The following is a 23,335-nucleotide window of genomic DNA, read 5'->3' on the forward strand; positions in this document are numbered from 1 at the left end:
TATCCATTCCAGGGGGCCAAGCACAGCTCCGGAGTCGGACTGCCTCAGCTTCCTGAGCTGCAAAATGGGAATGATACTAGTTCCTGCCTCATAGGGTTGTTGGGGATTGGGGGTGCTCACACTGTGTGGCACACAGTGGGGGCTCAGTGTAACGGGTTATTTGTGTCTTGTTATATTTTGGGGGGCAACAGGGAGGGAGACAGGGAGAGAGAATCTTAAGCAGGCTCCACACCCAGCATGGAGCCCGACACCAGGCTCAATCTCACAACCCTGGGATCACGACCTGAGCCCAAGTCAAGAGTCAGATGCTAAATGGACTAAGCTACCCAGGTGCCCCTATGCATTGTTATTCGAGCCTCTTCAGAGCCTGTAGGGTAGGTATGGCAACGCTGACCACTTCCACTTGCTAGGGGAGGACACAGAAAAGTGAAGGTCTTGCCTGCTAGTAACTGGGCCTGCTAGTGATGGCAGGGCTGGGGTAGGACCTGCACTCTATTCCAGAAGCTGGCATTCCAGAAGGGTCAGGTCTAAGGGAGGCCTGCAGTGTGCCAGGTGAAGGTGTAGGGAGACAGCCAGTGTTCATGGAGAAGTGGGGATGTCCTCAGGGGTCAGCCAATACCTTGTGCTGAGGAGGAAGAAGGCTATGCCATTCTGGTGGGGGGCTTGGGGCATTGTGGGGGTGGGAGGTGATTGGGGTTTCGCTCCCCGAACCTGCCTGGGCCATCTGAAACCCGTGCCTCCCCAGGTACCCGGCCCTCACCCCCCAGAACGCCTCTCCCGTGTGCCTGTTTCCCAGACTGATGCCTTCTCCTCTATAAATACCAGCTCTGGTATGCCGGGCTGGCAGCTGTTGCTGCCAGAGAGATGGCTAGGCTGACACATGGCTCCTGACAAAATACAAACCCCTGGTGTGTGTGGGTGTGGGTGCTGTGAGTAGGGGGGTGAATCAGAGAAGGCGTGGGGGTGGGCACAAGGGGGCAGAAGCCCAGTAAAGTTGGCGTGTGGGGGTGACTGTGCATAGTAACTGGAAACTGAGAGGCTCCCAGGCTCTCTCTGGAAATCACCCTGTTGTTTATAAACTTGAGGCTTTGCCCTACCCTGAAGAGGGGGAGGAAAAGAGCTTACACTAGACCCGAAGGAAACTGAGGCTCGGGGTTAGAATCTTGGTGCCAGTGGACATACCTAAGGAGGCCGTCTCTGGCCAGGACTGCTCTCTGACCCCCCCCCCCCGGGGGGGTACTCCCCCACCCTCCCTGCCTGCCTAGAGACCCTCTTGCTCCATGCCTGGCTGGTGGGTGCCAGTCTTTCCTGAGTCCTCCCAAACCTCTGCCACTTCTAGAGAATCTTTAGGGAGGAAAAAAAGTGCTTTTGACACTTTCTGGGGAATAGGCCTTGTTCCTCCAGGAAATGACCCAAAGTCTCTCCTCCAAAGGAAAGGGATACCCTCAAACCAAGGGGAAACCTCTCTTCCATTCTCTCCCCTGACTACCCCCCAGGGTGAGGGGGGCACCCAAGGGCCGAAAGAGGCTGTCTAGGGCTTCCAGACACGCTTGCTTCCCCGGCGAAGGGGTTGGCAGGCCTGCCCATCTTCTGCCCTCCTAGGTCCTCCAGCCTGTCCCACACCTCTTGCGGGCCCCTTCCCACCCGCGTAGGGGCGCAGGCCTCTTGCGGGGGAGCTGGCCTCCCCGCCCCCACGCCAGCGGCCGCCCTTCCTGGCAGGACAGCGGGATCCTGCAGCTGTCAGGGGAGGGGCGGCGGGGGCTGATGTCAGGAGGGATACAAATAGTGCAGACGGCTAAGGGGCCCTGTCTCCCCTCGACGCATCCACTCTCCAGTCGGCTGCCTCCCGCCGCTGCCTCCTCCGTGCCGCCCAGCCTCGCCCGCGCGCCGCCACCATGAGCCAGGCCTACTCGTCCAGCCAGCGCGTGTCCTCCTACCGCCGCACCTTCGGCGGGGCCGGGGGCTTCCCGCTCGTCTCCCCGCTCGGCTCACCGGTGTTCCCGCGCGCGGGCTTCGGCACCAAGGGCTCCTCGAGCTCGATGACGTCCCGCGTGTACCAGGTGTCGCGCACGTCGGGCGGGGCGGGGGGTCTGGGGGCGCTGCGGGCCAGCCGGCTGGGGTCGGCCCGCGCGCCCTCCTCCTACGGCGCGGGCGAGCTGCTGGACTTCTCGCTGGCCGACGCCGTGAACCAGGAGTTCCTGACCACGCGCACCAACGAGAAGGTGGAGCTGCAGGAGCTCAATGACCGCTTCGCCAACTACATCGAGAAGGTGCGCTTCCTGGAGCAGCAGAATGCGGCGCTCGCCGCCGAGGTGAACCGGCTGAAGGGGCGCGAGCCTACCCGGGTCGCCGAGATCTACGAGGAGGAGCTGCGCGAGCTGCGGCGCCAGGTGGAGGTGCTCACCAACCAGCGCGCCCGCGTGGACGTCGAGCGTGACAACCTGTTGGACGACCTGCAGCGGCTCAAGGCCAAGTGAGGACCTGGCGCTCCCGGAACCTCCTTTCCGCGGGCTGGGAGCGGGAGGAGAGGCCTGGGGGCTGGGGGCAGCTGTCAGCACCTGTCTTCCCCGCCCGCAGCGCACCAGGGACCCTCTCCCGCCGGCTCCCCCCCCCCCCCCGCCCCCGGCGGGGAGAGAGTCATCTACTGGTGTCCCCCAAGGAGAGATGGACTCCCGGGTCTCTCCCTCAGTTTTCTTGGGGACATCATGGGGTGCAAATGGAAGACCTGAGGCCTGTGGAGAGCCCCTTAAAAGTGTCTTAAGATGTCAGTGTGGTGTCCATGGGGGACTGGCAGATGAGAAGAGGCAGGAGGCCCCGGTACAGTCAGAGGGAGAAGGGGGTTTGATAGGAGACAAGGAAAATCTGGGGCAAGCTGGGAAGGGCAAAGGGTGGGGAATCTAAGTGGTAGCTCTCAGCTCATCTGTGATCAGACTACCCGCCCCCCTCCCCGGGAGTGGGGGGAGGTGGATAGAGAGCAGATCTTAGTTCCTAGGCTGGGCTGAGGCTGTGCCATTTCACTAAGGGGACGGATAAGCTAGAGGAAAGGGGAGGGAGCTAGCCTCAGGCTCCAGAAAGCTTCCAGGGCCTGATAGCGAGCGGGCTTCACCCGGCTTCCAGTAGGAAAAGGCAACAAGAATACAGCAAGTACTCCTGGGTCCTGCTTCTGACGGCAGGAGTGAGCAGAATCAAGGTCCTACCACCCAGGTCACAAACAATAATTGAGCACCTATGTTGGCCAGACTGCGGCTGAGAACCAGGAACGTGGAGGTGGATAGAATAGACAGAGTCGCTAATCCCAGGGAGGTCACAGTCTGGTTGGGGACATAGACTTCCGGGGTGTGGCTCTGGGGAAGAAATTGGGTCACTTCCTGTCCCCTCCCCGGGTGGGCAGGGCCTCTTGTCTCTACCCTGGAGCCAGGCCTCCTCTGGGTGGCCTGAGCCCCACTCCCTGAGCAGCCCCCACCAGGCCCATCCCCATGGCTGGTTTTATCCTCACCAACTGTCTCTTTTCTGTCTGTCTGCTCCGGCCAGGCTGCAAGAAGAGATTCAGTTGAGAGAAGAAGCAGAGAACAATTTGGCTGCCTTCCGAGCGGTGAGCCCTCTTTGGTCCCCCTGCAGCTTTACCCCCTCTGACCCGGGGGGCCCCTGGTCTCCCTCTGCCCTGCCTGGGTTCTCAGTGACCCTCTCCCTCTTGCTTGACCACTCCCAGGATGTGGATGCGGCTACTCTCGCTCGGATTGACCTAGAGCGCAGGATTGAATCTCTCAACGAGGAAATCGTGTTCCTTAAGAAAGTGCACGAAGAGGTATGCCTTCAGCCCTCCTCCTCAAGGTCCTTAGACTCTAGTGGGAGTAGCTGGAAAGGAGGAGGGGCAGTGCAAGGCTGGAGAATGGGGGGGGTGTGCCGTGTGGGTGGGGCCTGGCAGAGCCCTGAAGCCCAGCTGTGCCCTACAGGAGATCCGAGAACTACAGGCCCAGCTTCAGGAACAGCAGGTCCAGGTGGAGATGGACATGTCCAAGCCAGACCTCACCGCCGCGCTCAGGGACATCCGGGCTCAGTATGAGACCATCGCAGCCAAGAACATCTCAGAAGCTGAGGAATGGTACAAGTCAAAGGTGGGCAACTTGGCCTGAGGGCTCTGGCCCCTCCGTTCCCCTCTGTCTCTATCTGGAGGTGCTTCCTGTGGCTCTCTCCATGGGGAGGAGAGTGAGCCAGGGTCTCCAGGCTCCCTTACCATCCTGCCCTGCGTCCTGCAGCCTCCTCATCTCGGTCCCACTCCCTGCCCGCAGGTGTCCGACCTGACCCAGGCAGCCAACAAGAACAACGACGCACTGCGCCAGGCCAAGCAGGAGATGATGGAGTATCGACACCAGATCCAGTCCTACACCTGCGAGATCGACGCCCTCAAGGGCACCGTGAGTGCCTGCCCACCTCAACCAGCCCAGTCCTTCCAGCCTGCAGCTCCCACTCTCACTCTGAGACCCTCTCTCTGGGCCTCTGTCTCCTCAAACCTCCCAAAGGGGTGAAAACAGACAGGTGGCTTCTCAGTTGAACTCTCAGGAGTCAGGGGGCTCCTAGATGGGGGTGGAGAGTAAGGACACGGATGCTTCCTTTTATCACTTCTACTCACTGGGTCTCCCCAGAAGACTTCACTTGAGTTTAGGGTTCCCTAGCTCAGAAGAGCGTGCCAACTCCCAGACCTGACCATGTGGGGCTGCACCTCAGCAACAAGACTATGTCTGTCCCCGTCCTGAACCCCTACCCTGGTGCCTACCCCTCCATGACTCTCCTTGACCTGGGTGCCCCTCTCCTGCAGAACGATTCGCTGATGAGGCAGATGCGGGAGATGGAAGACCGCTTTGCCAGCGAGGCCAGCGGCTACCAGGACAACATCGCGCGTCTGGAGGAAGAGATCCGGCACCTCAAGGATGAGATGGCCCGTCATCTGCGCGAGTACCAGGACCTGCTCAATGTCAAGATGGCCCTGGATGTGGAGATTGCCACCTACCGGAAGCTGCTGGAGGGCGAGGAAAGCCGGTGAGGGGCTGGAAGTGGGATTCTGGGGAGTGCTGAGGGGCCCATTCCTGCCCCCCCATACCCCTGGGGTTGGGGAGGGGCTCAGGATCACCTTAGCAAGGTCTGGAAACAATTTTATACAGGAGGCCACCGCACCACTAATTGCAGACAATTAACCAAGGCCACCTGGGTAAAAAGTGACTTAATTAATAGCTTTTATAAAAAGAGAAATAGAAGGATTCCCTCATCCACCTTCAGAATTAAGAGCCAGCAGCATAAAACCATGTTCAGCAACCAGTAATAAAATATTACTGCCAGTCAAGGGAGAGATGAGAGCAGAGTGGAGAATGATGAACAAGGAAAGGGAGGGGGCTAATAGTGACAGAGAGAGAGCCTGGGACACAGGTTAAGAAGGAGAAGGCAGACTTGTGCCGGAGGGCGCGTGCACGCATACACACACACACACACACACACACACACACACACACAAGCTTTTAGGAAAAGATAGCATGACATGCTTAGAGCAACTCACTTCTAGACACCAAAAATGACATATGACTAAAAGGCAATGTGAGGCAACTTTTCTGGGGCGTTGGAAATGTTCTGTATCTCAATTTAGACTAGTAGTTCCGTTGATGTAGACGCTGATCAAAACTCATTGCAAAATTGCAGACTAAGATCTGTGTATTTCACTGTAGGTAAACCTAACCTCAGTTTAACATAGGTCAATTACTCAAAAAAATGATGCTTATGGATACTAAAAAAACCATGATGTCTAAAGTTTAAAACAATCAGCAGACATGCTTAAATACAGACCTGCACACAGAGAGAGGTCAGAGTTCATAGAATTATATCTACATGTAATGACCTTTCAAGGCAGCTGGAGATGTGTTGCGTTTCCCCCCGCACTAGGTATAAACGGGGATGGCATTGACCCTGGAACTCGCCCTTCTGTGGGTGGGCCAGCAGTTCCCAGCCTGGCTGGCGGGTGGGCATGCACAATGGCTGTGGCCTACAACAAGCCATATACCTTGAATTACCTGAGGAAGGAGATCCTCGTGACCTAGAGAGAGCAGGGGCGTTGGGAGTAGGGATGTCAGGCCAGCAGTTCAGAGATGGAAAGGGACAGTTCCCAGAAGGGACAGTTCCTCGGAGAGCTGGAGTTGCCCTTTGACCCTGTGCTCTTAGCCACGTGAAAGGTCAGTGAGACAGGGACAGCTGACAGTGGCCTTTGTTGAGGACCAGGGCAAGCTTTGATGCATGGTCATAGGGAGATATAGAGGGCCCTAACCCTTTGGCGTCTTGATCTCTCCCCTTTCAGGATCAACCTCCCCATCCAGACCTTCTCTGCTCTCAACTTTCGAGGTGAGTGCATGTCGGTAGGTGGATGCTGGGATGGCAGGGGGCAGGAGTCCAGCATGGGCACTGCCCAAGGCCAGCCTGGGAGGGGGAATGGAACCGGGGGGATGGAGCTGGGGTCGGGACAGAGAAAGGGAGCAGCTGCAGGTGGGTGGGGAAGTTTAGGTAGAGACACCTTCTAACAGAGAGAGCTTTTTAAATATTCCATGGTATTATACTGCATTGAGCATATCCCCAGCACCTTCTGGGAGTCTCGGACATCGGCAAACAGCTTCGATTCCCAATATACCCAAACTCTGAAGGTACCAGGGCTGGCCTTGGGGGTCTGGCAGCAGATGCATCTAGAACCATACACCCTGGACTACAAGGCGCCCCCCCAGCCATTGTCTGGCAAATTGCCATGCACCCCCCTGCACCCCACCTCACCCCACCTCCCACCAGCTTCTTGTTGAACACCTCCAGTTTGCTGGAGCAAGATGTTGGACACAGGCTTTAAAAGAAAAAAAGAGAAGCCAAACCTTAGCAAAGCCAGACAATTAAAAGAAGGAGCTCCAAGGGCATTCTGCCATTCTGACATTAGTAATATGCAGATTGAGTGGCTTTCCAACCCCAGAGAACAGGAAAACACACTATAATGAAACATTAGGAAAGCAAATCGGACTCCTTGGCTTGGCCGTGTCGCCTCTCCTAGATCAAACCTTTTTTGTCTTCAGTGTTCGTTCCCGTCAGGAAAATTACATGCTGTGCCCCACCGAGTTAGGACGTTTGTCGCAGGCTAGCGGCTTGCTGAGGAAATTCATGAACACCAAACTCATAATACCCAGGACCTAAATTTGACCCGCCCTACAAAACTCAGAACCTCTTTTTTTTTTTCAGTAGTTTATGCAGACACCCAAGTGTAAGCCTTGTAATTGAAACTGCTTAATGCTTTTTCAAATCAGTGGCTCTGTGGCCAAGATAGCACATTATGGCTGGTGTTTCACGGCAAAGAAACCGAGGCATAGAGAGGCAAGGGACTGGCCGCCAGCACAATGAATCTGTAACTGACTCCTGTCTGCCTCTCTTTCATTGAGACAGTTTACTCATCCAGTCCCTCTCTCTCTCTCTCTCTCTCTCTCTCTTTTTAAGATCTATTTATTTATGAGAGAGAGAGAGGGGGCAGGCAGGGGGCAGAGGGAGAGAGAGTCTTAAGCAGACTCTGCGTCAAGCATGGAGCCCGATGTGGGGCTAGATCTCACAACTCTGAGATCACAACCTAGGCAAATCCAAGGTCCGAAGCTTAACCGACTGCACCCCCCCCAAGGCACCCCTCATCTGGATTCTTAAAGAGGGACTGGATACCATGAGGCCCTTCAAAAGAGTATCTTAGGACTGGGTTTGGTGTTCTGTCAGGGTACAAGTTCACACAAGGCTGTGCTGGAGCCCAGCGGTGGAGGGGGAGTGAGGACGTGAGTGAGGAGTGGGAATGTTGGATGGCCTGGGGCCTCAGGGGTCCCCCAGTCTCCTGAATCAGCGTCTCTTGGCTCCTGAGCCCGTCTCAGCCATGGGACTGGCCCCGGCGCCTGTAGAGCTCAAGGACAGGCTATACAGTCTTGCGGAAAAAGTCATAGGCCCATCTTGAGGGGGTAGGAGTGTTTTGGGCTCCACCCCATGGGACCAGGGAGGGACTCCCAGTCCCTGGAGTGGCCCAGGCCCGGACTTGGTCAGGCTGAGTGTGTGGATGGATCTGTTACAGAAACAAGCCCGGAGCAAAGGGGTTCTGAGGTCCACACCAAGAAGACAGTGATGATCAAGACCATCGAGACCCGGGATGGGGAGGTGAGCCATCTGCCTGCTTCCCTTAGCCTGGTGGGGGCTCTGGGGTACGTCTGTGAGGCTCTCAGCCAGGTGCCTTCCACCAGCTGTGCTGGTTCAAGGCCCTGCCTGGAGGGAGAGGGGGTCCTGCTACATCAGAGTCGGGGGAGGACCCAGGGCTGGGGCCCCATTCTCCTGTTGGCGCTGGTTTGGACTGGGTTTCTCTCCCTTTTTAGGTTGTCAGCGAGGCCACACAGCAGCAACACGAGGTGCTTTAAAGCCAGAGACCCCTCTGCCACCGGAGACCGTCCTCGCCCCTGTCCTCACTGCCTCCTAAAGCCAGCCTCCTTCCATCCCAGGGCACCACACCCAGCCACAATGCTCTCCACACAGCCTCTGACACTTGCTCACCCACCACCACACATGGCCCCCGCAGGGGACATGGCCCACCCCTGCCTAGGCACAGGCAGCCCCAGCCATGTGAGTCCTGGATGTTGGAAATGAGTGAGCCTGGCTCCTAGCTGCCCTCCGCGTGTACTGGGTAGGACCAGCGTGGAACCCGAGCAGACCAGTCCCCTCCCACTTCTGGGACGTCAGGCTAGCCTCTACTTTTGGAGAGGACCCCAGAGCAGGGCGTTGGGACCCCATAGGACCAGGATGGAACCTGGAGACCTCCCCACTCCCTACTCCCTAGCCTGGATCAGAGAGAAAGCGCAGCCTCCCCAGCAAGCCTGGCAGGTGACTGGAGGACTAGCCCCTGTGGGAATGGGGGCTTGACACGGACCCCATAGCCCCTTCCTTTCCCAGGGTGGGCTTAGAAAGCAGGGGCTGCAAGAGGGAACCCCCGAAGGTGCCATTTGTGGGAGCAGGAGATTCAGAAGGAGAGAGGGTGGGCGAGATGCTGGAGAGAAGGGAGGAGAGAGGCAGAGAGCGGTCTCAGGCAGGGGAAGGGGTGCCCCCCTCTGTGCCCACCCCTCCCCTGCAGCAGGGGCTCTGGACAGAAACAATAAAAAGAGAAGTACTAGCCTAGCACGTCCCTGGCTGTGTTGACTGCCTGGTCGCCTCTGGGGGCCCCCAGGGCCCTACTGCCCCACCCCTTGGGATAGACCGTGTGCTGCCTTCCTGCCTCCTCAGAACTCAGACTGTCCCCCAGGGCCTGTCACCTCTGCTGTTTCCAGAAACTCTCAGCCTTGTTGTGTGTATGTGACATAGGGTAGGAGGGGAGTTGGGCAGGGGGCTTTTGTTAGGGAGTCTTGAATACCTCCTGGTAGGCCCCAATTTCTGGAATGCCCCGTTGGGCCCCCTTTGGGCCTTCAGATCATTAGGCCCCAGGGACACCACCTGCTGTTCTTTCTGAAGGGCATCTCCTGGCTCCGAAGTAGGGCTCTCCTATTCCCCAAAACAGCTCACAGCCCCTTCCCGTTAAACCTGCCTGAGCACCTTCTATGGACAAGGACCGATTCAGGAAAAATGACATTGTTAAGAAAAACAGAAAGTTCTATCTTATTTTTGGAGAAGACTGAAATTCTCTGAAGATATCATTTCAGCTTATGTTAACCAAGACTTTGAATGCAATGCAATCTCAAGGAAAATACGAAAGGGAAATTTGGGGAGAAAGCATAGTGGAGGACATATGAAAAAAAAAAATAGGAAATCCTGGAACAAAATATTAACACGGATATGTTAAAGGTTTCTGTGGGGGACACTTAATGATTCAATATATAGACTTGGGGGCCATTGGGTAGCCACGGGGCGACAGGAGTGAAGCCTGTCTCTCTTCACTCCTTCTAAAAAATAAATTTCAGATGGATCCAAGATTCAGGAAGCTTGATGGATCCATATAGGCTTCCACCTTCAAGTTAGTCCTCACAGATCAAGGAGATAATTCTTTTTTTTTTTTTAAAGATTTTATTTATTTATTTGACAGAGAGATCACAAGTAGACAGAGAGGCAGGCAGAGAGAGAGAGAGAGGGAAGCAGGCTCCCTGGTGAGTGGAGAGCCCGATGCGGGACTCGATCCCAGGACCCTGAGATCATGACCTGAGCCGAAGGCAGCGGCCCAACCCACTGAGCCACCCAGGCGCCCCGGAGATAATTCTTTAAAAGAGAGGAGAAGAGGGTAGAGATCATAAAAATAGTAAATTCAGACAATCTATAGGAGGGAAAAAAAAAAAAAAAAAGAATCCAAAACCTAATAGAGCTTTAGTCTTAAGTTCCTTAGTCTGACTTTCCTAACTGGCCTTTTCCAGAAACTTCCAAAGCCTTTCTGTTGTCTCTATTTTTCTCCCTCTCCTTGGATGCTCCCTTTGCTCAGAAATCACCCCTTCCCTCCGGGTTCAGCAGCTCATCCCTATAAGAAGGCCCCCTTCTCGGTGGTATTCTTCAGCTTGGCCCGGGGAACACTGTGGACACATCCCGGGTCTCCACCCTCCGCCACTGGTGACCTGTGATCATTTCTTTCCCCTAGTGCCCTAGTGGGATGAACACTGAAAACCCTAGAACTACTCCCATCAAACCACAGTGGAATTCCAAGTGAAATTACAAGTAGCATTTGCCGTGTCTTTACCCTGGGATATAGGAGGAGGGACAGTGGGGGGCTTCCCATCCCTGAGCTGGTCTCTCTGTGAGAGAGATGTCTGGGCAAGGCTGGGCTTGGGTGGGTAAGAGGTGGTATCCATATCTGTGAGTAATTTCAGGAGCCTCTCAGCGATTTCTTCTTTCCCTTAAATGAGTATGCTCACTCATCTAGCCCGTAAAGCACAAAGCGGTGCATAGGTCAGGGAAGGTCTTAGAGGCATCCCTACCCTCCAAAAAAGCTGAGGTACAGACTAGTCACTGAAGTGGAAAGACTCTAGGAATCTTAGACTCTGAGTCAGATGGCAAGTCCCCCAGGGAGTGACACCCATAACCCAGAAGTCGCCTCCCAGCCTCACCCTAATATCTTAATGAGCAGTCACTGAGCTCTGCTTGAACGTCTCTGGTCAGAGAACACACTACCTCCTGAGCCCTTGGAGCTGGGGGTAGCTCGGTCAGTCAGAAAGCCTTCCTCCTCGGCACACATCTGTCTCCTGTGACTACTGCCCACTTGTTCAGAGAAGAGAGGAGGCTCAGACCCAGCCTGTGTCCCCGTGGGGAAGCATTCTCTGAGCAGAGCCTTCCCGGGACTAAAAGACCTCTGATGCCGGGTGCCTGCCTTGCTCAGGTGGCAGTGTGTCTGCCTCTTGATCTTGGGGTTGTGAGTTTAGGCCTCACGCTGGGTATAGAGATTACTTAAAGTCTTCAAAAAAAAGGGGGGGGGGTGGTCACCTGAATGGCTCTGCTGGTTAAGTGTTTGCCTTCAGCTTGGGTCATGACCCCAGGGTTCTGGGATCCAGTCCCACATGGGGCTCCTGGCTCAGTGGGGAGCCTGCCTCTCCTTCTACTTATGTTCTCCCTCTCTGGGACGCCTGGGTGGCTCAGTCAGTTAAGTGGCTATCTTTGGCCCGGGTCATGATCCCAGTGTCTTGGGACTGAGTCCCACATCGGTCTCCTTGCTCCGCGGCGAGTCTGCTTCTCCCTATGCCTCTGCCTGCCACTCTGCGTGCCTGTGCTCTCTTTCTCTCTCACTCTAATAAATAAATAAATAAATAAAATCTTAAAAATTTTTTTTTTAAAAATACAAAACTTAAAAAAAAAACCCAAGTAGAAGTTCTCTGGTTCTAAGTCCTCTGCTTTGGCTATCTCCTTGGGAGCTGGACTGTGAGGCAGGGACTCTAGGGCAGGAGAATGTGGTTATGGTGCACCCCAAAATGGACAAAATAAGCCAAGAAAGATCTGGGTTCCATATGGTCATACATATGCACCCCATCACCTCCAGATGGAACTCCTGCCTGTTCTTGGGACACTCACTCTCGTATCCTCTCCTGTAAGATTCCAAACATCACGAAGAAACAAGAGAGCTCATGGAGGCTGACTAGCTTCTCACTGGACCCAGGGGATCCATTCTAGACCAACTCAGTCCCCATGCAAGGTGTTAGGTAGGAAGGATCATGGGAGGCAAATGTGTCCCTAAACCAGGAACTGAGGGCTCAGTGGACATTGTCCTGCCCTCTCTGTCCACTCTTTCCCCTGCCCCCCTGAGCCCTCTCCTCTCACCCACTCACCCCTCCCTCTTCTTCCTCTCACCTGCTTGCCCAGGACACTTAGGCAAATACGTCAATGACTTTTGTGTTCAGCACCAGAATGCCAGCTAACCGAGGGGAAGGTCTTCATCATTCTACTCATCACTGGTTCCCTGGTGCCCGGGAGAGGCATTGCTCCATAGAAGGTGCTCATTAAATATTTAAGTACTTGTTGAATGAATACCCACTGAGCACTTTTATTTACTTTTCCCTAAATTAAATATTTACTGGGAAGGCTTATGGCCCCCACTTCATTTCACAGATTCGACCAACATTTACTGACTGACCTTTCACCATGTTCCAGGCGCACAGTGCCTCACTGTGACCGGCAGGAAACTCCCCGCAGCCCAGAGAGGTGAGGGGAACTGCCAAGGTCTCATAGCATTACTTGTGGCCAAGGAGGACCAGGCCCCAGGCTCCTTGGCCTCTGGAGTCCAGATCTCTTTCCATGACACCATAGGCTTGTGATCGTGAGGCAGGGCTGACTGGCAGCACACACCCAGCCCGGCGCCAGGTCGCAGGGCACTATGGGGCCCATTCTGAGGGACAGATGAGCGCCTTGTGGCCAGCTGCCCTGGGTGGCAGGCCTGGCCAGAGTCTGAGGGTCACAGCTAGTGCCGGCTCCTCCAGGAGAGGGCACCAGCGACTCACACGGCCGGTGCCCTCCCTACCCAGGCCCACACACTCCAGAGCACACATCAGTGGATGCCCCCATTCCAGAAACTCAGCCAGGAGATACACAAGCCATGTCCCTGGCCCTGTGCCAAGCCCTTTTAAATAGTTAATATTCATTTTAATATTTAATATAATAATTTAAAGCCATCACAACAACCTAAGTCAGATCATGTAATTCCTCCACTCACAATCTGCTCAGATGACTTCCAGTTTTCACATGGAACAAAAGTGCCATGGCCTACAAGATGCTAGGCTATCTGACCCCTGCTACCCACCTGACCTCATGTCTCTACCCTCCCCACCACTCCCTCCAACCCCACTGGCACCCTGGTTCTTGTTGGAGCCTGCCGGGCCCATTCCCCCCTCTGCCTGAAGCAGTCCGGTCCAGACATCTGTACCATTTGCTTTCTCAGTCCTTTAAGATGGGCTCAGTCATTCCCAGCAAGGTTCCAGCCATCCTCTTAGAAAGTGCAAGCTCCGTCACTCTCCCATCTCCCTTCCCCTGCTCTGTTTTCCCCACAGGGGCAGGAATCCTTGTCTGGTTTGCTCACTGCTCTATCCCTACTGCCTAGAACAATACCAGGCACAAAGGAGGAACTCAAAAATGTTTGTGAAATGAATGAAAACACCCTGAGTCGAGCTACCTCATTTTATAAATTGAAGCTGAAGGATGCTCAGTGACTTGCCCAAGACCACACAGTTCGTGTATTCAACCGACCAGCCCACCAACCAACCCACCAAGCTTTACCGACCACCCACCGCATGCATTCTGAGCAATTTTGTTGAGGTACAGTGCTAGATGGTTTTGGGTTATTTTTTTTTTTTTTTAAGATTTTATTTATTTATTTGACAGAGATCACAAGTAGGCAGAGCAGCGGGCAGAGAGTGAGGAGGGGGCAGGCTCCCCTGGGATCATGACCTGAGCTGAAGGCAGAAACTTTAACCCACTGAGCCACCCAGGTACCCTGGGTTATTGTTGCTTTTCTTTTTTAAGATAGTATTGGAGTGGGTGCCTGGGTGGCTCAGTGGTTTAAGCCGCTGCCTTTGGCTCAGGTCATGATCTCAGGGTCCTGGGATCGAGTCCCGCATCGGGCTCTCTGCTCGGCAGGGAGCCTGCTTCCCTCTCATTCTCTCTGCCTGCCTCTCTGCCTACTTGTGATCTCTCTCTGTCATAAATAAATAAAATTAAAAAAAAAAAAGATAGTCTTGGAGCGTCTGAGGGCACAGTCCGTTGGGTGTCAGACTCTTAGTTTTGGCTCAGGTTATGATCTCAGGGTCCTGAGATGGAGCCCTGCCTCAGGTTCTATGCTCAGCAGAGAGTCTGCTTGAAGATTCTCACTTTTTGGCTCTCCCTGACTCATGCACACACGCACTCTTTCTGTAAATAAAGAAATAAATCTTTAAAAAAAATTTTAAAAATAAAATAGTCTCGGGGCGCCTGGGTGGCTCAGTGGGTTAAAGCCTCCGCCTTCGGCTCAGGTCACGATCCCAGGGTTGTGGGATCGAGCCCTTCATCGGGCTCTCTGCTCAGCAGGGAGCCTGCTTCTTCCTCTCTCTGCCTGCCTCTCTGCCTACTTGTGATCTCTGTCTGTCAAATAAATAAATAAAATCTTAAAAAAAAAATAGACTCTTCCTTTGTTCTTGATGTTCCATCTGCTTGTGAAGCCTTCCCCCGCGTTTTTACCTTTTAGAATTACATTCATGCGTAAGACTTCAGCTTATCCTCAGTGGTTGCGGGGGTGTGGTCAACCACAAAGGGGATGTTCAGGGAAATATTTAGGGTGACGTTCTGTATGGTTTTGAGGTAGAAGATGCACAATTTCTCTGCATTTGTCAAAAACCCAAAGAACTGAACACCACAAAGAGTAGGTTTAAATGCATTCAAACAACACAGAAATTTCATTCCTCAAGGCTTTTAATCCCTGTGGATGTAATTCAGTGCTTCAGTGGTCTCTTCTGTACCCTCCGAATTCACACACACAAGCACACTTGAACTTCAGTCTCCTCGAGTGAGGGTAGGGATGAGGTGACATTGTGAGGCCCTTTCTCCATCTCAGAATGACTCAGGGCTCCTCCCTTGGCTCCTCTCTGCCTTCCCAGGCTTCACCCCTTCGGGCTCAAGGTCAGGTGTAGGTCTCTCACCTGAACTTTTGTCTAACTTTTAAATTTTGCAACAACTATAGATTCACGTGGAGTTATAAGAAATAATACAGACAGGGGCGCCTGGGTGGCTCAGTGGGTTAAAGCCTCTGCCTTTCGCTCAGGTCATGATCGCAGAGTCCTGGGATCGAGCCCCGCGTCCGGCTCTCTGCTTGGCGGGGAGCCTGCTTCCTCCTCTCTCTCTCTCTGCCTGCCTCTCTCCCTACTTGTGATCTCTGTCTGTCAAATAAATAAATAAAATCTTAAAAAAAAAAAGAAAAGAAATAATACAGACAGCTTTCCCCAGTCCGTGGCACATTCTTGTGTAACTACAGTACCATATCACGACCAGGAAATTGGATGAGTCCACCCACCTTCCTGAGATTTTACCACTTTTACACGCACTCGTGTGTGTGTGTGTGTAATTCTATCTGTGCATTTTACCACGTACACAGATTCATGTGACCCCCACCAGTCTGGGTATGGAATGGCTCCATCACAAGTCTCACTTGAACAGGAGTGCCTGGGTGGCTCAGTGGGTTAAAGCATCTGCCTTCAGCTCAGGTCATGATCTCAGGGTCCTGGGATCATCTCAGGGTCCTAGGATTGAGCCCCACATCAGCTCCCTGCTCAGCAGGGAGCCTGCCTCCTCCTCACTCTCTGCCTGCCTCTCTGCCTGCTTGTGATCTCTGTTTGTCAAACAAGTCTCACTTGAACTTTTATTCTATTTTCGGGGTTTTTTTTTGTTGTTGTTGTTTCTAAGTAGGCTCTGGGCCCATTGTGGAGCCCAAAGTGGGGCTTTAACTCATGACCCTGAGATCAGGACCTGAGCTGAGGTCAAGAGTCAGACGCTTAACCCACTGAGCCACCCAGGCGTCCCTCGCTTGAAATTTTAAAAGCAGCAATGTCCTACCTTGATATTTGTCGAAGTGCAAGCCGTTGAAGCACCACACTGCAACCGGCCTCCAACCGCCCCATCATCTCCAGTTCACCCTCTGCACCATGGTTCCAAAGGGGGATCCTTCTAAAACACAGCTCTGACCATGTTAGCCTGTAGCTTAACACCCTCCAGCAGCACCCACAGCCATCAGACCTTAGCGAGCCAAACGACCACCTCCACTCACCCCACCCTTCCTGCAGGTCAATCCCTCCACACTCCTCTGACTCTAGAATTTGTCATCTACTTTCATCATGCTCTGATTTAGATCATGCTGTTCCCTCTGCCTGGAATGCCCTTCCCACCCTTCTCTGTTGCAAACTTTGTCCAACTACCCATTTTTACCGATGAGAACTTGGAGGTTGAGAGACGTTTGATGTCACCCACCACATGAAGGGCAGGACCATCTGGGAGCCTCAATCCACCCAACTCCCTGGTCCTAGGCTCACAGTAGTTACACAAGAATGTGCCACTGGTCCTTCTTCCCGGCTATCTGCTCACCTCCACTTGGGCCTGCTTCTCCATCTGCCTCTCAGTCATGTCATCCAGGACCTCCCCTCCCTCTCCTCCAGCTGGGAATCAGAAGCCTGAGGGCTGGGTGGCAGGGCGATGGGATAAAGCCCAGGGGTAACCTGACTCCAGACTCCTGAGTGGGCTGGGGGCCGGGTTATCCTAGGGGATGGGACCTGGACTAAGTGCTCAGGGACCCCGTTGAAGCAGGGGGTTGGAGATAGGGGCTCCTGGAGAGTGGGAAGGAGCCTAGGAGTCCAAGTCCCCTCCTCTGCTGCCCCCTCCCTCCACCGCTCACTCGCAAGCAACCCGAGCCGGGGGGCCTAAAAATAGCCCCCGAGGCGCAACCGCCGCCCTGGTGACCTTCTGGGTAACACAGGCCGAAGGCGGGCGGGCAGCAGGAAGGCAGGGCGCCGGCCCCCCAGGACTCATCTCCCAGGGCACCACTCCCACCGCGGGTGCCCCCGTGGCCGTCAGGTTCCAGAGACCCACCCCCTCCAGCCCAGCTCGCAGAGGCCATGCAGAAAGCCCGGGGCACGCGAGGCGGGGACGCGGGCACGAGGGCACCCCCCAGCCCAGGAGTGCCCCCCAAGCGAGCCAAGGTGGGGGCCGGCGGAGGGGCGGTGGCCGGGGCTCCCGCCTTCCTGCGGCCCCTGAAGGACGCGGCGGTGTTGGCGGGCAGCGACGTGCGGCTGCGGGTGGCGGTGAGCGGGACGCCCCAGCCCAGCCTCAGCTGGTTCCGGGACGGGCAGCCCCTGCCCCCGCCGACCCCTGAGCCCAGCTGCCTGTGGCTGCGGAGCTGCGGGGCGCGGGACGCCGGAGTGTACAGCTGCAGGGCCCAGAACGAGCGGGGCCAGACCTCCTGTGAGGCTGTTCTCACAGTGCTGGAGGTCGGAGGTAATGGGGAGGTGGGGGGAGGGGAGGGGAGGGGAGGGGAGGGCGGCGCGCCTGGTGGGCTGGGGTGCTCAGAGCCGGGACCAGGGCTGCAGGAGCCACGTGGGGAGGTCGCCTGCTCATCCAGCTCTCTTCCCGGAGCGCTGGCTTCTGGCCCCGCAGACACAGAAGTGCCAATCAAGAGTAAAGTGTGTGTTTGGGGGGGCAGGGAGGGTGTCAAAGTAGAGAGGCTCCCCACAGGAAGGTCAGAGGTCAAGGGTCAGCATTTGGTAAGCAAATACCTGAGCCCCCACTAAGGCCTCTCTGGGATTCGGAAGTGAAAGTCCTCCTCATTTCCCTGTAGGGAGAGAAAATCCTCTGGAGAAAATTGTCTTTATCAGCTCGGGTAACCTAGAATTGAGACACCTCATGGGGCTGCACATGTCTGAAAGAGGGGCGAGCACCCCGGGTCCCACTGCGATGTTGAGGAGTGGGTCTGAGCTCTGCTGGGGCGTGTGGGTGTGATCTGTGCCAGGCTGGTTGGAAGAAGCCAGTGGGTAGACGAGTATGAAGAGGGTACAGAGCACCAGGAGGAGGACCTAGGCCTGGGGGCTCCCCAGTGTGTATGAGAATCCACATGCTTGAGGGCTTGAGAATCCATAAGAAGTCTGTGTGTGTGTGTGGAGGGGGTGTGCATGTGTGCGCATGTGTGTGTGTGTACCTGTGCAGGCTGCGGAGGGACCTGGTGGTACGCACAGTTGTGGGACAGGGGTTTGCGGAGTATGGTATGAAAACCAATGGGCCATGTCTGCCTGAGATTCAGAGGACAGGAAAGGGGGATGCTCAGGCTGGTGCTTGGGACCCTCCCCATGTCAGGGTACAGTGCCAGGCTCACGTGTGAAGATCTGAGGCAGAAGAGAGGGGACCAAGACTGGACCTGGTACTGAGGGTCCTGCTGGGGCTGGTAAGGGGCTCAGGCCCCCTGGGGCAGATTCTCCTTCGGTCAGTATCTGCATTTCCTTTTTAATTTTCTCAGCCCGTAAGCCGGCCAGTCGTTCTGTAGGCCTCAGACAGAGCCTTGGGCTGACTGAGTCTTGAGAAGCAGAATTCTGGGGGAGTAGGCTATGGCTGGCGAAGAGCTTGGGGATCACTGAGTGTGTCCCAGGCGTTTTCAAGAGGGAGTTCTCACTCCAGCTGGGTGACGTTAGTGGAGGTACATCCCTGGGGGCTGAGGAGAAGGCACAAGGAGGAAAGACCTCAGTAGCTGGAGGGGAAAGGAGGGGCGGAGATGCAGAATGTCTGGAGATGGAGCCGGAGCTCAGCCTCTGGGTGTCAGTACCCCCCACCCCCCACCCCGCACTGCCCACCCTCCTACATCTTCAGGGCTGCTTCCTCGGAATCACTGTGGGCAAGCCTGGGGCAGAGGAGAGTCAAGGTTGGCTTTTTTTTTTTTTTTTTTTAAGATTTTATTTATTTATTTGACAGAGAGAGATCACAAGTAGGCAGATTGGCTTTACTTGGCCAGGTACAGGCCATCCCAGCCTGGAGTCGGGGGAGGGGAAGGGACCCGTCCTTGCCGGGCTCTGAGCTGAGGAAGGATCAGACTCCTAGGGGATCTTAGCTCTCCTCCTCTCAGGCCAAAGGGAAATGAAAACAGAACATTAATCAAATCAAAGGATATGATAGATTGGTGAGAATACAGTCTGGGGGAGAGAGATTTCATTTTATTAAAAAAAACTATTTCATTTATGTATTTTTTAAAGATTTTATTTCTTTATTTATTTGAGAGCAAGTACGAGCAGCAGGGGAGGTGTAGAGGGACAAGTAGGCTCCCCGCTGATCAGGGAGCCCAGTGCAGGCCTTGATCCCAGGATCTCGAGCTGAGCTGAAGACACTTAACTGCTTAGCCCACTGAGACCTGACCCAACTGAGCTACCAGGGGCCCTGTGGAGAGAGATTTTTAAGGAAGCCCTGAGGAGTGCCATGTTTGTCTCAACTTGAAATGACCACAGAGAACCGCAGCTCCAAACGCATCCTTTCGTAGGTAAGGACACTGTGGTCCAGAACGGAGGAAGATCTGCCAGAAGACATATTGCTAGTTATGGCCACCCCAGAATTAAGAACCCATCCCTTCTGGTTTCCATCCTACTCAAGGCATTCTGGAGGGAGGAGAGAGAAAAAGAAAAGGAGGGGAGCTGTCCATTGTATGGCCAGTAGCCTAGGCCTTCTTTCTGGGAGGACAGCCCCCTAACCTGCTAGGGTCCCCCAAAGTAGGGAGAGTGGACAGGAGGCTGGACCCCCTCCCCCTGAGCAGGGTTGTGTTTCCCTGCAAGATGTGTTTTCTTCATCCCTCTGTAAGCTGGGTAGCATGGTTAGCAGGGCTGAATGCCACTGGCCCTATCCAGACAGAGGCCACGAGGGCAGTCTCCAGGCTACTTTGCAGGAATAGCATGTTTGAGAGGTGTGGGCTGAGGAAAGGACCCTGGGTGTCATGAGGATTGGATCTGGGGCCTTTTGACCGTCATGTTAATACAGCAAGAGGATTGCGCTACAGCAAGTCACATTTGAGAACTTTTTCTCAAATGGTGAAATCTTTGCCCCAAGACCAGTCTTAGAATCATTACTAATTGGTGATAATTCTTAGCTTATGAATATAGCTACACGCTACTGTGTGGCAGGTGACACACCATCACATCTTCTGATATATCATTTAAGTCCCACAGCACCCCTGGAGAAGCTGGTACAAAGGATTAAATGGCAATTCTTGTGGTACAGAGAGAAGGTGGCTGAGCGGGGATGGAAGGAGGGCTGTCCTACGCAAAGAACTATGCACTTAACTACTACGACCCTCCCACATATTTGGGGGAGGGCAGGGATTTGCTTTGGTGGTGGTGGGGACTGACTGTGTGAGCCTGGGTTCCTCCTCCTCCTATTGCCCCTCCCTCTTAACCAGTACCTGCCCATTTCCGGGTCTTGGGCAGGGGCAGCTGGACAGGCAGCTCAGCATTGCTCAGACTTACTCATGGAACACTTTCTCAGTTGGGATCCACAGCAGGAGAACTTCAGGGATCTCGAGGAAACCCAGCCAGGCCCTGGCTGCAGAAGGAGGCAGTTTCCTGGCTGGGATTGCTGTCTGGCTCGGTGATGCTAAGGTTCCTGGCACTCCTGAAGCCTGAGATGTTCGCTCAAGGATGGAGGGATATCAACCTGGCTTGAGGAGGGCAGGGCCTTGAGAAGACAGGTGGGCTGCCGACTGGACAATCTGGAGGATGGGACACAGGAGGGTGGGATTTGGGGTGTAGAAATGAAGAAAGCATAGGAATAGTGAAGACAGCAGATGAGCAGGCTACCTGGAGAATCCTTAATGTGGGTACAACACCCCATCTCATTTCATTATTTAATCTTCTTTTTTTTTTTTAAGATTTTATTTATTTGACAGAGAGAAATCACAGAGAGGCAGGCAGAGAGAGAGGAAGGGAAGCAGGCTCTCCACTGAGCAGAGAGCCCTATGTGGGACTTGATCCCAGGACCCTGAGATCATGACCCGAGCCGAAGGCAGCGGCTTAACCCACTGAGCCACCCAGGTGCCCCCATTATTTAATCTTCTAAGCCCAGACTACTGTAGTGATGGTTATGCATAGGAGAAAATGGGAGTCCCAAGAGGGAATTTACCCGAGGTCACATGGCTAATGGGGTGACAGAGCCAGAACTGTAGGGGTTCAGGTCCGCATTGCCTGTCCTCAGAAAGAGAAGCATGGGAACACTAAGGCAAGGATTTTTCTTCATGAACCATCCTTCTCCCAACCATATCCCCGAAGCCATCTCCTGGCCCCGTCTCCAAGGTAGGCGGGCATTCATCTCCTTCAGAACATCAGACTCCCACCTGTGCGGGCTGAGGAGCTGCATGCAAATCAAGTGACCAGAATAAGTGTCACTCTCAACACTTAGGACATGTGTGGCTGGGGGGTGGTTTAAAGGGCAGGCGGTAAAGAGGAGAGGGCACAGCTGAGAGAAGGGGCAAGCTGACAGTGCTTGCCGCATTAGCTGGATGTTTCATAGTCTTCTGGAAGACTCTGGTTTCAATCGGAAGGGCCAAAGGTCAACAGGTAGGCATGAACCATGCTGGGGACTTGAGGCCATGAAGAGGAGAGGAAAGGTTAAAGACAGGGAGAGAGGGCTTCTTCAGGCAAGGAAAAGGTGGGGGTATGCACCAGAGCCTGTGCTGAGGGATATTCTGCAGTTACTTTTTTCCACCAGACCTTGGTATGTCTGGATGAAAAGCCAGGAGGAAAATTAGTATGGAATTGGGGTGGGTAGGGAGAGTGTTGCCATCCATTCAGGCCCAATCCTCATCAGGGAGGGGAGGAGGAGCCAGAGTGGGAGCTGCGGACAGGAGCAGAGAAGCCCCCAAGTAGCCAAAGCCCCTGCAGGAGAACTTTTCTGAAGCCAGGGCAGGCTCTCCCAGGAAGATCCTGAGTGGCACTCGAGATGGCCACTTCTCCAGCTATTTCTTAGAAAAGGCTCTGGGTCAGGACGGAGGAGGGAGGACGGCTGGATGAATGAGCTGTTCCAGGAAGATTTACTATCCCTATCCCTGCCGCCCACAGTTCTGCCACTCCCTCCTCCTTTATCTAGTGCCTACTGTGGGCCTGTCACTGTTCTAGGTGCCGGGGCTACATGGGGCCAGGGGATCCCTCAAGTTCCTGTCCTCCTAGAGATCACATCCTAGTGAGGGGAGATAGACAACATGAAATAACCATGATAAGTAAGTAAAAATGTTACTGTGTGTCAGAAATGCAGAGCAAGATAAGCAAAAAGGGGGAAGGGAGAAATTGGACTTTCCAGGCAAGAAAGAGAGGATGCAAAGAGAAGGGGAGTGGGTTCACCTGGCTCAGAGGAAGGTCTGTGTGAGAGATCAGGCCTGGCATGATGAGATAGGTTTTTTCTGGAAGGGTAAAGGCTGGCGGTGCAGAAATTGGGAGTCTGGGTTTGGGGAAATAGCAGAGGGGCACAGCTGTCCAGCCATGGAGGGGAAAAGATGGCAATCTAGGGCCAGCTGGGGGTGGCCCACCCTGCAAGCATGCCCCAGGCCAGCCCAGTGGGGGTGAGTGGTGCAGACCCAGAGCAGGAACACAGAATCCCACAGGCCTGTCCTCGGCCCAGCTGTCCCGTCACTCACGCCCGCTGCCCATTGGTTATTTTTGCTATGGAATGTGCCAGCCCCTCGGATTCTCCAGGGGAACAGGGGCTCAAGTTACCCCCTCTCCTCACTCAGCTCCCCCATCTGTGAGTGGGTGTATTGGGGGGTGGGCAGGGAGAGCGCCTGAGGGTGTCCAGAGTCCTCTGGCTGGAACAGATATGGACACACACGTGTCCGCTCTCAGTGCTCATCCCGAGTCATGTGTCTGTACGTGTGACATCTGCCTTTGGGGGTCCGGGAAACAGGACCACCTGTATGCACCTAGAATGTATAAGATATGCCTTTAAACTTAAAAAGGGGGGGGGGTCCATAAACTCACATAACTTCAGAAGCCAAGTAAAAACTGCTAACAGTGAGTGGCACTGCTTGTGTATGCTGGGATGAGGACTTGGATGGAAAGGACAGTTGGAGACACAGAACCTGTGTGGCTTTGGCTAAGTGATAGGCTGTCTCTGAGCCTTAGTCACTTGTCAGTTAAATGGAGGCAGTTCAGTGTTCATAAGAGGTTGTCGTGAATGAGGGAACTTTTTTTTTTTTTTAATTTATTTGACAGAGAGAGAGAGAGCATAGGCAGGCTGAGAGGCAGTCAGAGGGGGAGGGGAAGCAGGCTCCCCTCTGAGCAGAGAGCCTGATGCGGGGCTCAACCGCAAGACCCTTAGATCATGACCTGAG

General features: G+C 54.4%; 1 protein-coding gene across 1 annotated transcript; it reads left to right on the plus strand.

The window, feature by feature from the left end:
• The first annotated feature begins 1,791 nt into the window (after nt 1–1,791).
• Nucleotides 1,792–9,861, plus strand: DES (desmin). Its single transcript, XM_046019645.1, has 9 exons — nt 1,792–2,473; nt 3,532–3,592; nt 3,710–3,805; nt 3,954–4,115; nt 4,290–4,415; nt 4,817–5,037; nt 6,338–6,381; nt 8,111–8,193; nt 8,406–9,861. The coding sequence occupies exons 1-9, from the start codon at nt 1,896–1,898 to the stop codon at nt 8,445–8,447; spliced, it is 1,413 nt and encodes a 470-aa protein (XP_045875601.1). The 5' UTR covers nt 1,792–1,895; the 3' UTR covers nt 8,448–9,861.
• Nucleotides 9,862–23,335: the final 13,474 nt, after the last annotated feature.

Source organism: Meles meles, chromosome 9 (genome assembly GCF_922984935.1).
Source record: "Meles meles chromosome 9, mMelMel3.1 paternal haplotype, whole genome shotgun sequence".
Taxonomy (NCBI): Eukaryota; Metazoa; Chordata; class Mammalia; order Carnivora; family Mustelidae; genus Meles; species Meles meles.